A 20,851-nucleotide genomic window follows, 5' to 3' on the forward strand; every position below is an offset into this window, starting at 1 on the left:
GGAGAGGGGGCGGGATCGTGGCGAGCGCTCCAATGGCCGCGCAGGCTGGCCGCCGGGAGACTACGGTAGCCAATGAGTAGAAGGCGGGGGGCGTGGCGGGCCTCCTTTGCAAAGCATCCAACGTGGGCCAGCAGGAGGCCGCGGGGTGCGGAGCCCAGGGGGTGTGTGAGGGCGAGCGGCCGGGGGCGGGGCCTCGGGGACCGGCCGGGGCTGGGCGGCGGGGAGGCGAACTGCGAGCGGCTGGCTGATTGTTAGGCTGCGAGGTCGGCGGGGCTCTCGCTGCGCGGAGGAGCCGTGTGTTGCCCGGACCTGCGCGCGGGCGCGCGCTCTGCCTCGGGTGTCTGCACAGTGAGGCGCGCGGGGCCCGGGGAGCAGTGCGGGGGTGGCCGCGCCGTCCAGCGCCGGGGGGACTGCCGGGCGCGAGGAAGATGCCCGCGGGCGCAGAGCTCCGGCTGCGAGGCTGAGCGCCGTCCTCGCGGCGGCGGCGGCACTTGCGAGCGCCGGAGCCCCGAAGCCGGCCGGGAGCGTGGCGGGAGGACGCGGAGCGCCGGCCGAGCACCCCGTGCCCGGATCCGTGGGGTTCGCGGCGAGCACCGGCGGGTCGGCCCGGATGCGCGCGGGGATCGCGGCCCCCTCCGGGCGCTGCGCAGCAGCCCGGGCACCGGGGGCCCGCTGAGAGCCGGAGTCGTCGCCGCGGGGAGAAGTTGTGCCGGTGGCCATGCCCCGGTGCGGAGCCTAGTGCGAAGCCGAGCGCCCGCGGCCGTCCCGGACCTCTCCGCCCCGGCGCCCGGCGTTCGCGGCGCGCTCCAGACAAGATGGCGCGCCCGGTCCGGGGAGCGCTCGGGGCCCCGCGCCGCCGGCCCTGTCCTCTCCTCCTGGGGCTGCTGCTGCTGCTGCTTCGCCTGGAGCCGGCCACGGCCGAGGCCGGCCCGCGGGCGCCCTGCGCCGCCGCCTGCACTTGCGCTGGGGACTCGCTGGACTGCGGCGGGCGCGGGCTGGCGGCGCTGCCCGGGGACCTGCCCGCCCGGACGCGGAGCCTGTGAGTGCCGCTCTCCCCGCGCCCTGCGCCCCGGGGCGCTGTCACTGGGGAAGGGGCGGCGGGCCGAGTCGTGTGCGCGTGAAGTTGTGTGGCCTGGAAAACTTAGCGTGGGTTGTGCTGGTGAGAGCGTGCGTGGGGTCCGGAGGGGAGACGGCGTGCGTGCGAAGTCTGCAGGAGGGAAGTGCGTGCCTCTGCAGGGTTTGCAGGTGAGCGAGCGTGCGTCTGCAGGGTCTGGAGGACAGAAGTGTGCCTTGGCGGGGGGCTGGAAGTCGGCGAGTGTGGGGCATTGAAACCTGGAGGTGAGTACGTGTGCAGGTTGTGAGGGCGGTCTGGGAGTGACTGAGTGAGTGGGTGTCCGGTGTCTGGAGGTGAGGGGTTTGTGTGTGGGTGGGGAGTGGGAAGCATCTGGAGGGGAGAGTGTGAGGAAGTATGGGGTCTGTGTGTATGTGTTCCTTTTTCCCTATCCTGTAACCCAACTCTTTGGTGTCTGAGCTCCTTGGCCTTCCTTCCAGTGGGTAATGAATGAAGGTGACTCTTGGCTCCAGTCTTGCATTTTCATTATTTATTACTTAGTGAGAGCGTGTGTGTAGCCGTCTTTTCATCCACCAGGACCGTGCTGGGCTGACTTGGCTCTCGCTGGGGCAGAAGGCAGCCTTCCCTGGAGGACCCCTGAGGAAGGGGGCTTTGAGAGTTCCTGGAAATCTGACTGCTGAGAGTTTGGCCTTTTCTGCCTGGTTGGCATTTTAAGGAACTGTGTTCCAGACCATTCCTGTCTATTCCCTAGGGGTCCTCTTGGACTTGATGATCCGGTGGGGCCCCCCCCCCTCTAGTATTTCTCCTCTATAAATGGTGCAAATTAGTTTTGGAGTAGTGCTACTTCAGGAGAGGGTGCCAGGGACTTGGTTGATTTAAGATTTAGGGGTTTGCTTCACCCAAAAGAGACTCTTTTCTGTGTTGTCAGGATTTTGGCCTATAGAACTTAGTGGGACACTAAGGATTTGGCAGGAAAAAATACATTAGACTTTTCTACGTGTGGTAGACTATAACAGCTTTTAAAAACTTTTAAACAGCCTGGTCCACGAGTCAAAATCCTGCCCAGTTATCAGTAATAGCGTCTCTGCGGAACTTTTAGTGCCGTCCAGAAAAGGCCTAGCCTGAGTAGGCCTTTTAGTTGAATTATTGGGTATGTTTCCTTGAACATAGAAGAGGCACAGTAGTAACTTCAGGCATGACAATCACTGTTTAAAAAAGAGAAACAAAACTGGTGACACAAGGTTTAACCAACACCTGTGGCATGATCTAAGAAAATGTGGTCTGGATATCTGGATGCTGGGGTGGGGTGGAAAGAAGAGAAGTTAATTCCTTTCTAATTCCAAGGTCCTGTGCTTCCGAAAATGGGGCCCAGATCTCCAACTTGGACCACATTACACATTGTTTGATGATCAAGTACTACAGAGTTCTGAAGCTGGACTCTTTAGTTATGGTTAGTTTTTCTCTTCCATGTTCTGCTGCTTCTGTAGAATTCACAGACTTAGTGAAAATCAGTGGTCATAGTGTGGGTTTTAACACAGGCAGAGGCTGTGTCAAGTTGTGGGACATAGAGCCCAGCACTGCCATTAGGTAGTATTGTATTTAGTCAGGTAGCCTGAAGTATTGTGCTTTTTTTCTTTACATACTCTTAAGGTTGTTTTTTAAAAACATGAAGTCATGTGGGCAGAATCAAAATAACTTCTTCAGTGTTCACCTGTTGGAAGAGTGATTCCCAGTGCCACGTGTCAGTGGCATTGTGGTGAAGTCTCTTAGTTCAGAGGTGGTGACTTTCTGGAGAGGACAGGGTGTCCTCTTATTTGCACTTTCCTCTGGTCACACGATCCACTTTACCTTGCCCTTTAGTTTGTGGGAGCAAAACTACTTGTCATTTTTTGAGATTTCTGTTGCCTAGTAGTAACATTTCACATGGCATAAATACCTTTGAAATTACACTCTTTTCTCTCATACGTTTGATGATCAGTAAATACCAAACTGTGTGTTTTGAGCCTCAGTAGACTTGATTGTACTGATTTTAGTGTTAACTGTTTAGATTTTAAGATATGAAGAGTGTGACTTCTGGCTAGTATGTGGCAATAGAGTGCTCAGTTCAAAATGGATATGCTTTGAAAAATATTCGTGAAGTGTTTTTCTGATTAAAGAAAAAGCAAGCTAATTTTTTTTTTCTCTAGACTTCAGATTTCCCATTTAAGTCATTAGTCTTATTCTGAATTTTCCATCAGGATATTTATACCGTTTATATTCCTGGCTATGATTCAGCAAGACTGTAGGGAGAAAGTCTCTGTATATAATATAATAAAACATGTAGTTTCACCAAGTTTACACCCTCTGAGTCTATTGTATCTAGAAAATGCTTTGACCTAATTTATAACCCCATGCACAAGATTTACTGCAGTAGTTCAATCAAGTTCAGGCTGTGGATTTGAGACAGAAAGGGACCTGTGGCTTTATGGAACTTTTTTTTTTTTTGTCTTTTGTAAACAGTGCGTCTAATTTTGGAGTTGTTCCTAGGGGTAGCATAAGGAAAGTAAAACTTTGTAATAGGGAATGTAAATGCAATTTGAATAGAAGAAATGGAGTGGCGCTGGTAGAGGGGAAAATAACGTTCATTCCTGGGGCCTGAGAATAACTTCTTCGGCACAATAACTTATAGTTGTAGTAGTTGAGCCATAACTGAGCCTGCCATCCCATTACGTAGGTGAGATTGGCATAGTCCAACCAGCACATTCATAAATAGCAGCAAGTCCTGCCAAGCCTTATTCCAACTTCCCAGAACCTCAGAAGAAGTTGAACTTCTTAGAACTCAGATGTTTGCTTTCTTTGAAATGATTCTGAGAGCATGGCTTCAGAAGCTGTTGAAGAAGTACTAACTGCCATCTCCCTCGACTCTTTCTTACCTGTGGCATGATGTTGAGCCCAGTGTTGCGAGCTTACGGGCTCTGGAGCTAAATGATGACCCGGTGGGGTTGTGACGGAGGAAGGGAGGCCCTGGGGGAAGCACAACCCTGAGGCTTTTCCTTAGTGTGGATGGAAGACAGCGTGGCATTCAGAAGCAAGGACGCTCACTGAAGGGCCACATGTGGTTATCCTGTGCCACATGAAACTAAATGTGTTGATTTTGGTCTCTTGCTGTTATACCTTTTTTTTGTGTTTGCAGTACCAGAACTAGGTGCCTTAAATCAAACCTGGTTGGTTTGGCACATCAGCGATGCTTGTTACATTAGACAATAAACAAACTATAGTTGCCATTGTAGTTGTGAAGAAGAGAGGGCCTTTCTTTGTCTTTCAAATTTTACACCTGTGCTGGGAGTCTGAGGTGTGCAGGGTGCTGGTGCTGTGAATTAAGGCTTTGGGACATACTTCCCATCCTGTTTATGCAAATTAGATTTAAAGTGCTGATGGCCAAACTGTTCCAGGACCTGAACTGAGATTCTTGTGTATTTTTTTGTTTTTTTAAAAAAGTGGGTTATTGTCCAGAGGTCTTCCCTTCTGCCATTTCCTCTTTGTCTCTCCATCACTTAGCAAGGACTCAGGACACACTGAACATCTTCCCACTTGTGGGGAGGGGCAAAGGGGGGTTTGGAATAGTGAGCCGTGTACACACACAGGTCATGGCAGAGGGAAATGGGGAAGGCGCAAGGGCTTTCAGAGTTTAGGGAGCTTTAGCTGGAGCTCGAGAATCCTTTTCTTTGCAACAAGTGGCAGAAGCCTGGCCTTGCTTCCCCTCCATGTTGGAGCACTGGCCTGTGACTAATTATCTGATACCTTTTTTGAGTAAGGGGAGGCCTCTGGCAAATAAAATTGGTTGCCTTGAGAGAAAGTCCCCCTGATATGAAATCATGGCCATAAATCTAATTTTTGAGTGCCCAGAGACACCCCGTCCTGGGAGGACCCAATATAAACGGTCTGTGTTGGCACAGTGTCTGTCTTGCCTTTCGGATACGTCAGAACTGTTCTTGCCCCCTTTTTCAAGGGACTGTTTTAAAAAGAAACAGTCTTTTGTGTTCATCTCTTTCCATAATTCTGTTTGTTTACTAGATTTCCCGAACTTTGGACTTTGGGGTGTGTTGTCGGCAGTCATTTTCGGTCTCCAGAAAGATGAGGAGGATGCGGTGCAGTGTAATGAGAGCTGGTTCCTAGTGGGTGTCAGCCACCCTACTTTGCTTCTGGGCCTGAAGGTTTCCCTCCTTGCAGTGCTAATTCCTTGGCCTGGGTCCCCCAGGCAGCCTTCCCTGAGCATGTTGGGATGGCCTCCGGCTGACCTTTCTCTCCCCCAGACCCCGTGCTCGCAATGAAAGGGCCTCCCCCACTTCGCAGAGGTGTCTCCTTGGTGCGGAGTCTTTTCAGCATCCTCCCTTTCAATGTGGACTGGAATGTGAGAGAGAGCAGGACGTTTGTGGGGCTTAGCAATGCACCTGGCCCAGTGTGTGCACCTGCTAAAGCCCTCAAGGTCTGTTAGCGGTGGAGGCCCAGAAGGAGGTGAAAATAGCCTGTGGGTATTTAAAAGTGACATCCACGGGCAAGGGAGATGGAGAAGAGGGATTCCCTGAAAGTCACTATAACAGCTAAATAATGTTGACTGCCCTAGATTGTTTTCCTTCTTTGTCTTATTTAAAACTCAAAGGGATTCATTCTTTCGTTTTACACCATCGGTTGAAGGACTTGAAGTTTCGTGAGCAAGCCTAACTTCCAACTCTTTGTGAATGAGCTTGGTGACATTTACTCACTGGGGACCTTCCTCCTCCTCAGCAACTGCAATTTGAAACCCTGGGGGTCCTTTAAAAGCCTACAGGACTCTGGGCTGTGTTAATATTCAGAGCTGTTTACAATGGATGCAGTTTCAAAGGCTGAAGGCATTGTCTTGAGACCGGAGGGAGGAGGGGTAGAAGAAAAATTCCCAGGCATAGGAGGAGAAATATTGAAAAATCCCCAATGTTCCCTGGCCTCTGGGAAATTCAGGGACCGTTAGTGGTGTTTTTTAAAATGATTTACGCATGACATTGAGCCTATGGGGTTCATTCCATCTGCCTCGTGGCTTCAGTTCATGTTATGTCAGTAATGTGCTTGGCTCCTGCTTTGATTTCAAGTGAAAGTGTGGGAGTCAGAAGCTCAGATCTGTTCTTATCTCCCTATGCAAAGAAGTAGGACTTTGAAGACCAGTGGTTATCCTTTTCTCGATAGTTTACCCTGTTGGAACCTGCACTTATTTTTTATATAACTACAGAGTTTAGAATAGCAGTCCAGACTGATCAGTTAACTGGCCAATTACATGACTGGGGCTGAGAAATTTTCTACTGAAGAACTTGATTGTTGTCATTTAAGCAAAATGAGTGGATAAATAAAGATTGTAGAAAAATGAAAATTGTGGTTTGTATATCGTCCAGTTGGAAGTTGCCAGTTTGTATCCTGGTGGGGCCAGAAGGTATGCTTATGAATTTTTCTTATCCCAAAGCTTTATGCTTTTCTATACTATTATGTTTTATATAATTTAATACTTTACATGTGGTTTTTACCACATGTAACCCCAGTCTGTTTATAAAAATCACTCCATTTTTAAAAAAGCTATTTCTCCATTTCCCTGGTTTCATGCTTTTCATGTACTGCCTCCAGTTCTTCTCTGTGTCCTCTAAATGGGCATTCGCTGCCCAACTGTACCCAGGTCTTGGATTGGCTTACTATGGGAAAAAGAGTTGTGAGGGCGGAGCTTTCTTCACTGTTATTCTGTTAAGTGTGCAGATGTCCTCAGCCCTGGTGATCACATCCGGTGCGCGCCCTTCAGTGGGGACAGTCGTGAAGAGGTTGAAAATTATTTCTAGGGTCCATTCCTGGCTCCTCTACCTCCTACAGCTCCACAGCTACATATGTGTGATCTGGGGCAAACCTCCTTCCTTCATTTCTTTAAAGGGATCATAATATTCTGTCTTATTCCTGCTGTGAGGACAAAGTTAGATGACACACGTGTTTAGCCCAGTTACTTAGTGTGGGTCGATCTACTTGCTAATGATTCCAGAGCACGATTTACAGGTTAGGGCACCAGCTCACATTTTGTATCCTCTCTCAAGGCCAATCTCTCCAACTCAGATTTCCTGGTGACAAAGGCTTTCCTGGGAAAAGTTTACTTTTCTGATATGAAGGCGTCTTTTGAAGTGGGCAGGGTGGCAGGGCTCACAACCCAAGCAGCCTTCTCCTGTAGTCAAGTTTTTGGTGATACGTGTAGAGAGAAACGTGGAGAGAAACGTGTAGAGAGAAACCGTGAAACTTCATGTGCCCTTGGCAAGTTCAGAGAAACAGGAGGGAAGCTAGGAACAGTTGCAATAAATTATACAATTAGCAGGACTTATTGAGGTGGTTTATAAATGTATTTCAGTTGTGCAAATACTTCTGTCTATTAAGCATTATCCTTTTGGGAGATGGGGTGTGGGAAAGAGGCAGGGAAGTAAGAGGCCCTTAAACTAATAATTTTGTCCTGTTATTTCCCAGGGTTTCATTGAAACTGAGCCTCACTGAGATGCAAGTAACTCCTCTTGGTCAATAGCTTGGAAAAATGCAGGTGTGCTCCTCCAAACATGGGTTAGGTTACAGACGTTGGGGTGGGCAGAATCCTGCACTGTACCCACTTCTATTTGGAAATATTTGAGGGAGGAGGAGGTGTGAGGGGAGGTGATTGTTGGATTGTATGCAGAGAGCTGGAGAGCTCTGACATTTTTCGTTTGTTTTGGTTTGTTTGCAGTCCCTTGTAGGGGACTGTGGGCAGTGAGCACAGAGTCACCTGAGGAATCTGGCAAGGATGCCACCTGAAAAGCCTTTGGCTGTTGCTTCTTCTGCACCTGTAGCTGCGTCCCTTCCCCAGTGAAAGGCCGTGATTCACAGCCTTGCCCACATAAACGGCTACGATTGTTTGCGTCTTTATTACTATGTAATCTAGCACAACCAGTAAAGCCCATTGTGCGAACAACCAATCCGTTCATCTCTGAAAGTCTAATACATCTTAATTTCCTTACGAACCAGGATGTAGGTTCCAATCACTGCTTTTTCAGTTTGTTTTGGCAAAAGGTGCCATGCAGAGAGTTTAAAGAAAGCATGGTCTGTCTCTTTTTAAGTATTGATTATTCTTTAAACTGTTGTGCAACAGGTTTCTAGTCTTTTAAGATCTGCAGATTTTCCCCCTCATGTTATTAGGTCTCATATTATTAGGAAGAAATGAAGGAAGTGAGTGAGGGTCTACTCCGCAAGCAGAATTAGCTGCATGTCGAGAAACAAGATGGAGATAATAGAGGGGTTTTTTTGTGTGTGTTTTTTTAGCTGACAAAAAAAATTTCAGGACTTCATGTATTAAGACTCCTTTATGCAGCATTTAACAAGTGCCACCACCACCACCACCACCACCACCACCACTTCCTGCCCTTTGCTCCTTCAGTGAGTTTATAATTTGCTGTTCAAATAGTTTGCCACTTAGTATCTTTGGTCAGAGCACACATTGCACTGATAAATTCCTTCTCACTGGATTATCTACTTGAGGGTAGCCTGTTAGATACAATTGGAAGAATTGAGCACTTTTGAACTGGGGGACAGATAATCACGCTTTAGTTCCAAACCTTGTGGTTGCAGAGTTCTTTGTCTGAAAGCATTTGTATCCTGAGATTTAGCCCTTTGGGCTGGGTGAAAAGCAATGGACAGCTGGGCCCTGCCTAGGCAGTGACAACTGCCAACTGATTGATTGGGAAGTGGATTTGCAGGTATAGCATCTTTTTCTTCTGAGAAGATCTTAAAAGTATGATTTAAAAAAGAAAAAAATCTGAATTAAGGAGACATTAGATATGCAGCCAAGTACTTTAAATAAATTAACCCACTGCTGTTGGTATGGGGTGTTTTTTTCTTACCTTTTACTATGGAGGTAGCAGAAATCGACACAAGTGGACAGAGTAATGTAATGAACTCTACCATCCCTCAGCTTCAGCAATTACCAACCCCTCTCATTGGATCTATGCCCCAATACACTTCTCATCCATGTTTTTTGGGAAGCAAATCTAAGCATACCATTTTATCTGGAAATGTATATTTTTTAAATTAACAGCTTTACTGAGATATAATTTACGTGTTATACAATTCACTAAAGGCTGGTTTTAAGAAATGTGAACTTGAACAACTTCTGAAAAACGTCAACCTTTAAGTATTTTTTACGCAAAGGGAATTTTGGTAAGTTGTATATTTGCAGAATGTTTATTGAGCACATACGGTGTGCGCTCTTAATTTATGTTTTCAGAATACAGTTCTTTTTTTTCTCTTTTGGGAGGGACTTAGAAAGTCCTTTTGTCCTATAGTCCTTTGCCAGAAATGTGTAATTCTGATGAACTTTTTTCTCCCCTTGTTGCTCTAATTTGAAGGTTTCTACTATGCTGTTTGTTAAGTGTTGATTGGAATCCATTAGTGAACAAACATAATTACCAATGGGTCATTTAAAAACTGATATTTCAGATATTGTTCCTTAATAGAGGGATAATTAGCCATTGGTTGTAGTTAGTGACTCTGAATTGAGTTAACTATTGTTTACTTTGCAAGGTCTGACCCTCCAGCTGTGGCTACTTGAGGCTTCTTTAAATAGTTAGAGGCACCCTGTAAGAAAATCCTCAAAAAGAAAAGAGCTAGGTTCCTGGAACCCTCTGTGCTTGATTTAAACTTCACACAGATTTGAAAATGCTTTTCTCCAAGTAGCTGTAAAATGGTTTTGTTTTGTAAAAGTCCATCATTTTATTTCTCTACAGCCTGTTACTTAGTTGGTTAGGAGACCTTTTTCGAATAGGTTTCAGTGAGGCTGCAGCTTAGGTAGGAATCCAAATGGGAATTACACGGTCATGCAGGTGCCATTCACTTGGTCATAGTTTATGGAATGATTTCCACATTCTATTTGTGAAAACCTGATTTCCTATAGGTTATGGAGTGTTCAGTGCTTTTAAAAGCTGCCCAGCATGGTCAGGTTAAACTCGTGGATATATTCAGCTTAATTAAATTTATGTAATATCTAGTGGATTCGATGTTTAGCAAAGTGGAAGCACATGCCAAAGGTTTTAAGAAAAATGTACGGGGTAAAAACTTACCATGTGAGAAATTCCGCCTAGGAATTTGATTTCTGTTTTGCAGATTGGGAGAACTTCATCCTTTCATCCTATTTCAGCAGTGTGGTACCTTGGTCCAGCACTATGCATTTTGCTTGCATTTTAGTTTTCAATTAAAAAAAAAATTTTTTTTTTTGTCTGATTTCCTCCCTCCACCTGGGCTGGTGTGAGTTTCTGGCACAGAAGCTCCCAGTGCTTTCAAAACTTATAAACAGCCAGAAGAGCTCATTGCTTCCAGGAAGTGGGTTGTTGATGCAGCGAAGTGATGGGTGCCGACACCGTGGCTTGAATGGGATGGGGTTGCCTTTCCGGTTGGGGGAAGAGGAGATCCAACAAGCAAACTAGTGATTTGCAGCCATGAAGATCTGCCTTCTCCCCCATTCCTCTGAAGGTTTCTTCAGATTTGGTGTCTGTGGGACTCTTGGCCACAGGTGGTTTGGCCTCATTGGGGGGGGGGGTGCTTTGCCCAAGAGAAAAATCGGGAACTCTTCTGTGGAGATTTTTGGATTCTTTTATAAGTTCGTTTGAAACAGTACTTGGAAATGATTCAATTATATTGAATTCCAGACTGTCCTAAAATAAACACAGGCAAATAATATTTTTTGGGGGTGTCTAGGGAACTTTATTATATGTGAAGTCTTAGAATTCAGTTCATCTTTCTGGGAGAAAGGAGCCCATATTTTCATTAAACTGGTTACAGGGGTTCTTGACTAAAGAGGAATGCAAACTACTGACTGAAAAGGAAAAAAATAATTTTCTTAAAGCTGTGAAGGCAGGAATGTGGTAGGATGGGAAAATAGCCCATGGCTGGGTCCGAAGACCTTGGAGTTTTGTCCCAGCTCTGCCCCTGATTGGCAGGATGACCTTGGGCTAATCAGTTAATTTCCTTTCTGTAAAGGGATGTATGACTTCTAAGACTCCTCATTTTCAGGTTTATGATTCTGTCCTAATTGAAGCAAAGAGGGAATAAACTTACTACTCATTGGATGGTAAGAATTAGTGAATCAACCCGTGTGTCTAGGATATTTACTTAAAAGTATTTTTGCATGTTGGGTGCTTCTGAGTAGAATCTCAAATGCATACCCTGAGCTGTGAAGTGGAGGTAGGATGTGCGTGGGGGACTTTCAAAGACGGAACCTTTTGTGGGTCCTTTGGTGGTGTTGAAGGGGAGCAAATACTCCCCAGTATTTCTTTCTTTGGTCGGTGCCTCCTTTTACCCTCCAGTCCCCTCAAAAAAACAGTGGAAGCTGGTGCAGACCTACTTTAGATCCTTGATTTAGGTTTTAAGAATTTGGGTCAAAAACAGCAAATACATTGAGCACATATTTTCCCAAAGAGTTGCTTATCCTTGCCTTTCTTAGGGCACTGCAGGCAGTGTCTCTCTCAGGTAGGCCTTATGTGTACAGCCGGCATGAGAGCCGTGCAGGTGATGCTGATAAACTGCAGGAAGTGACAAGATGGGCCACCTGTAGCAGATTCAATAGGAATCGCCAAAGGGAAGGCAGCTACACACTTCCCTGTGTGTCCCTTCTAAGCCGCTTGCCACTGGCAATATGCTGAGGACATGGCAGAGACCAGAGGAGCTTTTTAGCCCTTTTACCGGGAGATCTTTCATGTGCACCTTTCAAGGTGGAAACTCAGCAGCCTTGTGTGTACACAAGGCTTGATTTCTTCAATTTTGGTCTTTTTTGGGGGGGTCACATTTATATCACGTCTGTCCATCTGCCTGGGTTTTCATTGGTTTCCTCTTGGCCAGACACTGTTCTTGAAAATCATGATCCTTGTCATAACTGGACTCCTTAAAAGACTTTATTTATCCTGCAGAATCGAGAAGTTTTTGTTTTCTGTATTCTGAATATCCACCTTTGTTCCACTTGGAGTTTGTTAATGCCTTCACTGGAAAGTCTTGGGCTTTTGTCTTCCTGCCACTCATTCTTTGTCATGTAAATTTTCACAAGGCAGAACCTTTGGATTTTTTTTCTTTAGAACAAATTCTTGGAATTTAGAGCCTTGTTTGGCGATACAGCTAAAATACAGTGAAGCTAGAGCCACAATTAATAGTTTGGAACTTCTTGACAGGAAGTTTAACAGGAATTAGGAACTAATTTAGGACTAAAGCAAATAGTCCAAAGAACTAGACTTCTTTTCTCTTTTTTAACATTCTTCCTTTAAGACCTAAAGATGGCCTTTTCCCACATGCTTTCTGAGATCAAAATAGGCCAAATAATCCTCCCACCGTCCCATGAGTCTCTCTTGTCAGTCTCAGACATTCTCTGTTATTCAGTTGACCTTTTTCTGGTGAATTTATTATTTTTTTTTATCTCGTTTCCTAGAGGATTCTGTCTATCTACTTAGGTAAGTTTTCACACATCCATGCCATTTTTCTCCACTTAGACTTGAAAGCATCAGGGATTGTTCAATTTCGTGTACCTAGGAGTCCCTCGATAATTATTTATTATAACTTTCCTTCTTCGGGCTTGGTACGTTTTTTTCTGGGCGGAAGTGATCTGCCCATGTTTTCATTGTTTTCTCAAAAGGGGTAACTCCTCAAGTGTGGTTACTTCTAATTGACCTGTGTGGAGGACTTACCAGAAGTGTTTTAGGAACTTAGATATAAGGAGTTAAAGACCATTTTCTTTGTGCTGAGGATCTGTGTTGCCATGAAGAGCCAGCTGCAGGGTAGAGGGATAAATTCAGAGGCTTTCGTCTGGTCTGTCACGGGTGCTCCCTGCAGTGCAGACAGACCTTTGGTGAGAAGTCATAGCTTGTAGGTTGTTTGATATTATATGTCAGAGAGGACTTTTAGAGAGAATATTTGACCTAAAACAAAAGTTATGAATGTTCCTCCCTTCCTTTCTCCTTATTTTCTACTTTCTGCTTGAGAACCACTTCAAAGAATCAGATGTGTTGGTGCCAGACGCCATGCAGTTATTGTTAAAAGAATTTGGAAATATAATTGAAAACAAACTTTGTTGAGCAAAGCAGATCTAGGCGAGTTCTTACTTTGAGGGAGAAGGGGATTCCAAGTTTTTCCTCTATTTGGAGCTGATGTCTCCGAACACTTGTTCTGTGAGATGAATCATCTGTGAGTTCTACATCTGGGAGTTATATATTGGGAAATGGCATTCTTTTTAAATGTAGAAGAAACACAAAAGCTTAAAGTTACAGTGTAGTTGGAAAATTCTAGTCAGAGTTTTCAACAGTGAACATTGAGGTGAAATTGGCCGGATAATCAGACATGAGATTGTGATACCTAAAATAGACATGTCCACATATGGAAAGCAATACAACAGCCACACTTGTTTATTGGGACCCCTCCCCTTTGTTATGAGATAGATGACATTTAAAATTTTTCATGAACATCACATAATCATCAATTAAGGTAAATGTGACTTGCCAGTTTGAATTTATTTTAGCATTTGTCTTGAATTCTTCGAATAAGTTCAAGCCGTGGTCACCAGTGAAAAGCCCAGAACAGTGCAGTGTTTCAGGGTCTACTAGGGAAGATAACACTGTGTCCCCATCCTCTCCAAAGCCCTGCTTGGTTCCATAGGTGTGCTTATAATGGGCTGGTGGCCGTGGGGATGAAGCAGCCATGTTGTTAGGTGGCACACTGGTGAGAGTGGTGGCCCTGGAGCCCAGCTTCCTGGGTAGCCTTGGGCAGTTTACTCAGCTTCCCTCTGACTCAGTTTCCTCTTCTGTTAAAAGGATAATTGTAGTGCCCACCTCACTAAACTTGTTATGACAACAAAGTTGAAATACTTTATGATTTTTAGAAGAGGGCCTAACACATAGCAGAAGCTTGAGGAAGGTTAGTTGTGAGAACTACCGCGATAATAGTTCACGCTTTGCGGCAGGACACATGCCCAGCAACTAATCATCCTCTGAACTCTGAAACGTCTTACCTCCATGTCATACTCAGGCCCAAGCGGCTGAAGGACTTGTCCAGGGTCTAGCACTTGCCTGAGTTGGACCTCAAACCGCACTCTGCCTGACTGTATCTGGAAAGATTACTGTAAGACTAGTGCTGTCCACTTCCTTGGGTTTGTCTCCCATCCCTTTCAGATCTGAATTCCTTGAGGCCGGTGACTGGGCCTTCAGCTCTTTGGTGGCCTGAAGTACCTGGCACCACTCTAGCCATAGAGCCAGTGCTTCATAAATGGTGTCTTGACTGGGATTTAAAGAGCGTGGTTCCTCCTTGGGAGAGGCTGGTGTGTCAGAACCCATTTTTGGTGTGCCCCTTTGGTGAAGGGGGTGGTAGCACACACATATGTCTCGCCATCTGTTGTTTATTGTTTCTGTTAGGTTGCGGTTTGTGTTCCTGTTTCGTGTTTCTTTGGTTTCTGGAGCAACTGCGAATATTATATGCTTGGGGATCAAAAAAAGTCAACTATTTATAAACAGTAAAGTATCCCTGGGTTTGGAAAGTGTTTTTCTCAAATGCGTGTATATTTGGTGGCTTTATTATAATCTCACTGATGTATCATTAGACAATTTGCAGATCGAGGTACATTCAAAAGACGGGCCAGTCATAGGCCGGCCTTGTGTAACCAGCGTACAAACAGCTTTGCTGATAAGGCCCTGGTGTTAACACTGACCCGACTGGTGTATTTTTAACTCCAGAACGTATAAACAGTTTAGCCTGCTGATGGAGCTTATACGGTGCCTGAAATCCTTGGCATGCCTTGGGTTGTGTGGCCCTGTGGGATATCCGTGGTTCTGGGAGACTGCTCTGGCACCTGTGACCACTGCCCGCTACCCTGCATTTTAAAAAAGGACCAGAGCAGAGAGATGGCAGGAAGAACAGTGGAGTTCGTCAGTGATCTTGAATGATAAATGTTTACGTTCAACACTCTTCTGCATTATTTCTTTGTTTTATGAACACTTTTGGGCGATAGAGAGCTTTTTACTCACATCTGTTGTTAACCCCCTTCCAGCCACTGTGGGTCTTTGCAGAGATGAAAATTGGAGCATGTGACTCCCACTGCCTAAAGCTCTGGCTGTCCATCTACCTCTCCACCTTCACCATTCCTTCCTGCTGGGCTCCTTGTGCCCCGGCCACCCTGTGGGACCTTTCCCAGGCTCGTATAATACTGTGCACGTCACATGTCCCTTACATCCTGTTCCCTCTGCCTGAAGACATGTTTTTCCCTCTGCCTTGCAAACTCCTACTCATCCCCTGGAAATCATTGCTAACCTTCCCTTCCCTCTGGGTGGGACTCCCCCCTGAGGACTCTGCAGTACTTTATACAGAAGTTTCATGTGGCATTTGGTTACTGTCTCACTCCCGGGTTTGTCTGTAAGCTCCCTGAAAGCAGGGACTGGCTTTGTCTCTGATCTATTGCTGTATTCCCGGAACCTGGCACAAAGCCTGGGACACAGCAGTTGCCCAGTACAGATACTGTTGTAGCTAGAGCTTTTGGCATTCATTCTATGTAGTCCTGTAAGTCCTATAGAAATGCCTTTCCCAGACATTTAGATGAGCCCCTGTGAGGCCCGAATTATCCTAACTGCACATACCCTAAATATGCCTCATGTTTGATAGTTTCCTCCATCCCTCACTAGATACTAGTGTTGAGAAACTTAGAAGAATGGAAGGGAAGAAGCAGCCAATGGAGCTGAAGTGGAAAGATCACAGGTAGCCAATTTCCATGCCACACTAAGAATTGACGGTCTTTTCAGTCCCTCTCTTGTGGGAAGGTGGCTTTTCAATCTGTACTGAAGTATTGTTACTGAAGCCCCTTTCCAGTGGAAGCCGTGACCTGTGTCCCACAATGGGTCCCGGGCATCGTTCCCCTTCTGGATCTCCGGTGGCTGTTCTTGGCAGGTGGGCAGCTCCTGCAGCCCTCCTTCGTGTTGCGTTTGGCGAGGAAGCCCACAGTGTGTTTCCCAACTGTCGACATGGTCTCTCATCTGCTCTTTTGCTGGAGCTGATGTTTGGAGTCTGCGTTTTCAGAGTTGACACTGTAGGGGAGAGTTGCTTCTTACATAGACTGAGGCTGTCTAGACACCCTTCCCTTGTGGTTATTCTGCTCAGTTTATGCTGAGCCCTGGCCAGGCAGCTGGTTTGGGCTGCTTGGCTCTTCGTTATTTTGCTAAGTACTCCACTTGGACAAAAAGGGTTGACCAGGCCAAGGTTGTTTTTCTCCCTCTTTGCTGGCAGAGAGAAAGGCTGCTCTCCTTGACCAGAGCAAGCTATGAGAATACTAAGGGCAGGTTACCATGCCCTTGGTGATTCAGTCCAAACTAGTAACTTAGATTTACAGAAGAAGCTTCCATATAGGAAACTTTGGGCAGATAGATTTCTAACTCTAGCCCCTTTTGGCATTGACCAGAGACGGTATCGAGAGGCAGTGGGAAAGCTGTGTACTGCCCACTGACCTCTGCCTGTAGTGTTTATTTTAACGGCATAGAGAGGTCTTGGGCTGTGATGCTGAAGGAAGGCCCTTTTGTACCCAGTGAGCTGTGATGGTTGGGACGGGTGACTGTTAGAGGGATTTTGTGCTGTTGACCTGTTAGCCTAGTTACCTGCTTCTGTTTTAATTACTTTTAATTTTCTGGTGACACATGGTAGGTATGTTTATTGAATAAAGAGGAAACTACAAAAGAAGAATAACTGATCTCATTAGCCAGTGATAAATATTATCACTTTGGTGTATAAATTTCCAGTAATATCTGTTGTTGAATAACTGTATTGAGCTATAGTTTTAAAAACAAAATTGGGGTTGCTACTCATTTGTAATTCAGCTTTACAATTTTTTAAATTGAGGTATAATTTGATAAATTATATTAGTTTCAGGTGTACAACATAATGTCCGCTTTTTTAGAAAGACTCAATAACATGAATACTTTCTCCAACTGTAAACATTTTTTAAAAATACAGTTTAAGTCATAGGGAAACTTGCCCTGGTATCGGGCATTCAGGTTTTTCCCTTGATAGTGGTACACATCCTTATAAATATATATTTATGTATTTCTTATTTCCTTAGGATTAGTTACTGACTTCAGATTGCTCTGGATATGCAAATTCTTAAGACTTTTGGCTACAGTCCTCGTAAGAGGCCCCCAACGTATGTGTGAAATTGTGCCCTTTTTCCCTATACCCTCACAAAGATTAGATACTTTTTTCTGCAACCATATACCAATTTAATACATGCAAATTGCACTGAATTATTTTAATCTGCATTTCCTTTTTAAAGTTTTTCTGATGCTCATTTAGGCAAATAATGATCTTAGTGTCCTAAGCTGTGAACTTTGGGCTGAAACACAAATTTGTATCCTTCATGCAAGAGATGCTGTGTTTCTGAGAGTACCAAAGGCTTCTTCCCCCCAGGTGTCACTGCGTAGACAATTGCTCTGTGTGGGCATGTCACAGAGTGTGACTCTGAACTCAGAAATGTTTTGTGTTCTTCTAAACTCAAGTGTTCCCTGTTCTGAGGGGAATGCTGTGGTGGCTCTGTGCTGCCCAGGTGTCGCCCCGGCCTGCTGCCGCCCCTGTAGAGCCAGCCTGCCTGTACCCGAGCCCGGCCCAGTCTGTGGCCGGCTTGCCTGCTGCCTACAGCTGGTAGGAATCAGAGCAGATTAGTGTGGCAGAGAACCCTTCAGGAACAGCTTCCAGCAAATGGAAATTATTTTAAAACAAATTGATGTGGTTTTTCTGTCAAACCTACTTGGAGCATAAACAAGGTTGGACTGTAAGCTGCTTCCCTTCTACGAACGAGCCCGTGTTTAGAATGTGGCTTTCAGCAAAGTAAACATGGTCTTGAAAGTAAGTTGTCATTGTGTTTCTCTGATTTGAAAAGTAAAAGTAGTGCAGTATACAGCATTCCCATAGTTCATAGTCTGATGGCGCTCAAGACTCCTTCATTTGTCTTCCTGCCACAAATATCACTACTTCCTGTAAAGGTTTTAAAGGTAAGGAATAACTTGGTGTTGGAAGGATGAAAGGGAAAGAAATACCTGGTCAATTTCTGTGGCGAGATAAACACTTTAATCTTGACCTCTTTGCCATATAGAAATGTCAAAAACATCTTGTGAAATACTTAACTCTGTATGAGTGTGTATGTGTATATGCCCTCCTTCGATCTGGGCATCTTGGAATTCTCTGCCAGTTGCAAGGTGGTTCCCCACCCTAGGGACAATGTCAGCTTTATTAAATTGTCTCAGCGTGACCCCCCCCCCCCAGGAAGGTGAAACAATGCTTTTAATGTTCTGATTGTATATTAACGAACAAGCAGGCCAAGGGACACTTGCCAGCAAAGCTACAAAGTGAGAAAGCCACCAATATCAGAGTGAACTTTGCACTTGGAAAGTGTGAATGATGTTGGGTGAAAGAAGTTTATTGCATAAGGGGAGCAACTGGAATTCCTTTGATGTTGGTTAGTATCCCGGGCCCATTAGACTTTCGGACTTCCCAGTGAACTGCCACTTTGCTGGTAGAGCAGCCCGTGGTGTGGTATGAAGTCTGGGAGGACTGCGCTGGTCCCGGAAGGACCAACATACCTGTGTGTTTGTGTGGGGAGGGGCGGGATAGGGCGGGGGAGTGGAAGGGCATTGGTCATTTATATCTGCTTTCAGTCAAGTTCAACAAATTGTAATCTAAAACGGAAATATATAGTCTCTCACCCCCACCCTCCCAACTTTTCCTCTGGAGGGACTTTTCCAGAAATAGCGTGCTATTCTAAAATCTGCCTGCCCCAACCACAGAAAGGGGTTAGTTAGATCTTGATCAGTTAGACCTTAATCTAACTAATTTATTGTCTCCCCATTGTGGTGACATTTCCTCCTGCCTTCTGGCTTATTAATTTTTGAATGGCTGGCCATTGGGAACCCTGCTTTCCACAGCCTTATTAAATAATTACTTGAAGTAAAGAAAATGCTGTTTCGAAATCCTGAGAATTTTGTTTTCTGAAAGAGGATAAACTCCACTTGAGGTTTTTCACTTCTGATGGCTTCATGGGCAGAGCAATGGTAGAGAGTGGAGTAGTTTAGGAAGCAGGAAGGAGTTGGTTGGGAGGGAGAGATTTTTGAAGGCGGTATGGTGGCTTTAGCATCCGAAATGTGGATATCTTGCCTGCTCCCCACTTCATTGATCTACTGGCACTTAGAAGGAAAGGTTACTTCTACATTTTTGTGGTACAGAAGAAGCTATGTGGCATTTTCAATCTGGAATTTTGAAAGCTTGCTAAGACAGCAGGTTTTGTTTGTTCATTTGTTTGTTTTTAATAATACCAGCTTTATTGAAATGTGATTTAAATATCATAAACGTCATCCTTTTAAACTATATGATTCAGAGTTTTTAGTATATTCGCAGAGTTGTACACCCATCACTACTAATTCCAGAACATGCCATAGCCCTAAAACAAAACCCTGTACCCATTAGCAGTCCCTTCCCACTCTTCCTCTCAGCCCCTGACAACATCCACTTCCTGTCTCTATGGATTTGCCTGTTCTAGAATTTTATATAAATAGAATCATACAATACAGGGCCTTTTGTGTTTGGCTTCTTTCACTTAGCATAACGTTTTCAGGGTTCTTAAATGTTGTAGCATGAATCAGCAATCCTTTCCTTTTTATGACTGAATAATATTCCTTTATGTGGACATACCACATTTTGTTTATCCAGTCATCAGTTGATAGACTTTGGAGCTATTTCCACTTTCTGGCAATTATGAATAATGCTGCTATGAACATTGGTGTAAAAGTTTTTGTATGAATGTATGTTTTCCTTTCTATTGGGTAGGAGTGGAATTGCTGGCTTATGTGGCAACTCTGTTTTACTTTTTTTTTTTAATTAAAGCTTATTAGGGTGACAGTTGTTAGCAAAGTTATGTAGATTTCAGGTGTACAATTCTGTAATACATCATCTTCTGTTTAACTTTTTGAGGAACTGCCAGACTGTTTTCCAAAGAAATCACATGCACCCAGACACATGGAGTTTATGAAGGTTCCCGTTACTCCAGTTTCCCCAATGCTTGTTATTGTCTGTCTTTTTAATTATAGCCATCGTAGTGGATGTGACGGGGTATCTCATTGTAGTTTTGATTTGAATTTCTTTAATGACTGTTGATGCTGAGTATCTTTAATGTGCTTGGTGTGCACTTTTATGTCTTCTTTGGAGAAATGTCTATTCAGTTTCTTTGCTCTTTTTTAAATTGAGTCATTTGTGTTTTCATTGTTGAGTTATAAGCAGAGCATGTTTTAGTAAGAGACAGGTGGTACTGTTTTTAGTAGTTTGGGGTACTGCCCAGGTAGAGATGCTTTTTTCTGTGTTATCTTCCTTAGGTGAACAGAATTTTATTTTTAAGATTTTTAAGACTTTCAGGATCTTCAGGTAGAAATATAACAGACGGTACTTGCCTGGTTTGTTTGGTTTACTTGTCTCCCTGTTTGTAATCCCAAGCAAAGGAGGAAATGTGGCACAAGTTATTTTTGCAGGGGATCCAGATTTGAGACTCTTTAGGGGAGTTCATCGCATAGTGTTCGCTACTAGAATGGAAGAATTTTCCCTCTTGGAACTTCAGGAAATATGCTGTGCATACGCATTTATAGCCAGGTCTGACCATTTTCTCTGCATTTCCTCTGTGCCATTGCAAACCTGCCATTTCTGACAGAGCCTCACAGCTGTAAATTAGACAGAAATGCAGACCTG

At 44.8% G+C, this 20,851-nt stretch overlaps 1 protein-coding gene across 2 annotated transcripts in view; it reads left to right on the forward strand.

Moving 5' to 3' along the window:
- Positions 1-212: 212 nt before the first annotated feature.
- Positions 213-20,851, forward strand: part of LRIG1 (leucine rich repeats and immunoglobulin like domains 1) — a 112,927-nt gene continuing 92,288 nt past the window's right edge. The window contains exon 1 of one of the 2 annotated variants that reach the window (XM_081073237.1): positions 213-1,039. In XM_081073237.1, coding sequence (XP_080929363.1) covers positions 816-1,039 — 224 coding nt within the window. In that variant the 5' untranslated portion in view covers positions 213-815. The remainder of the gene's footprint in view (positions 1,040-20,851) is intronic. The other variant, XM_081073236.1, reaches the window with a different exon arrangement.

This window comes from Rhinolophus hipposideros (assembly GCF_964194185.1).
Source record: "Rhinolophus hipposideros genome assembly, chromosome: 14".
NCBI lineage: Eukaryota > Metazoa > Chordata > Mammalia > Chiroptera > Rhinolophidae > Rhinolophus > Rhinolophus hipposideros.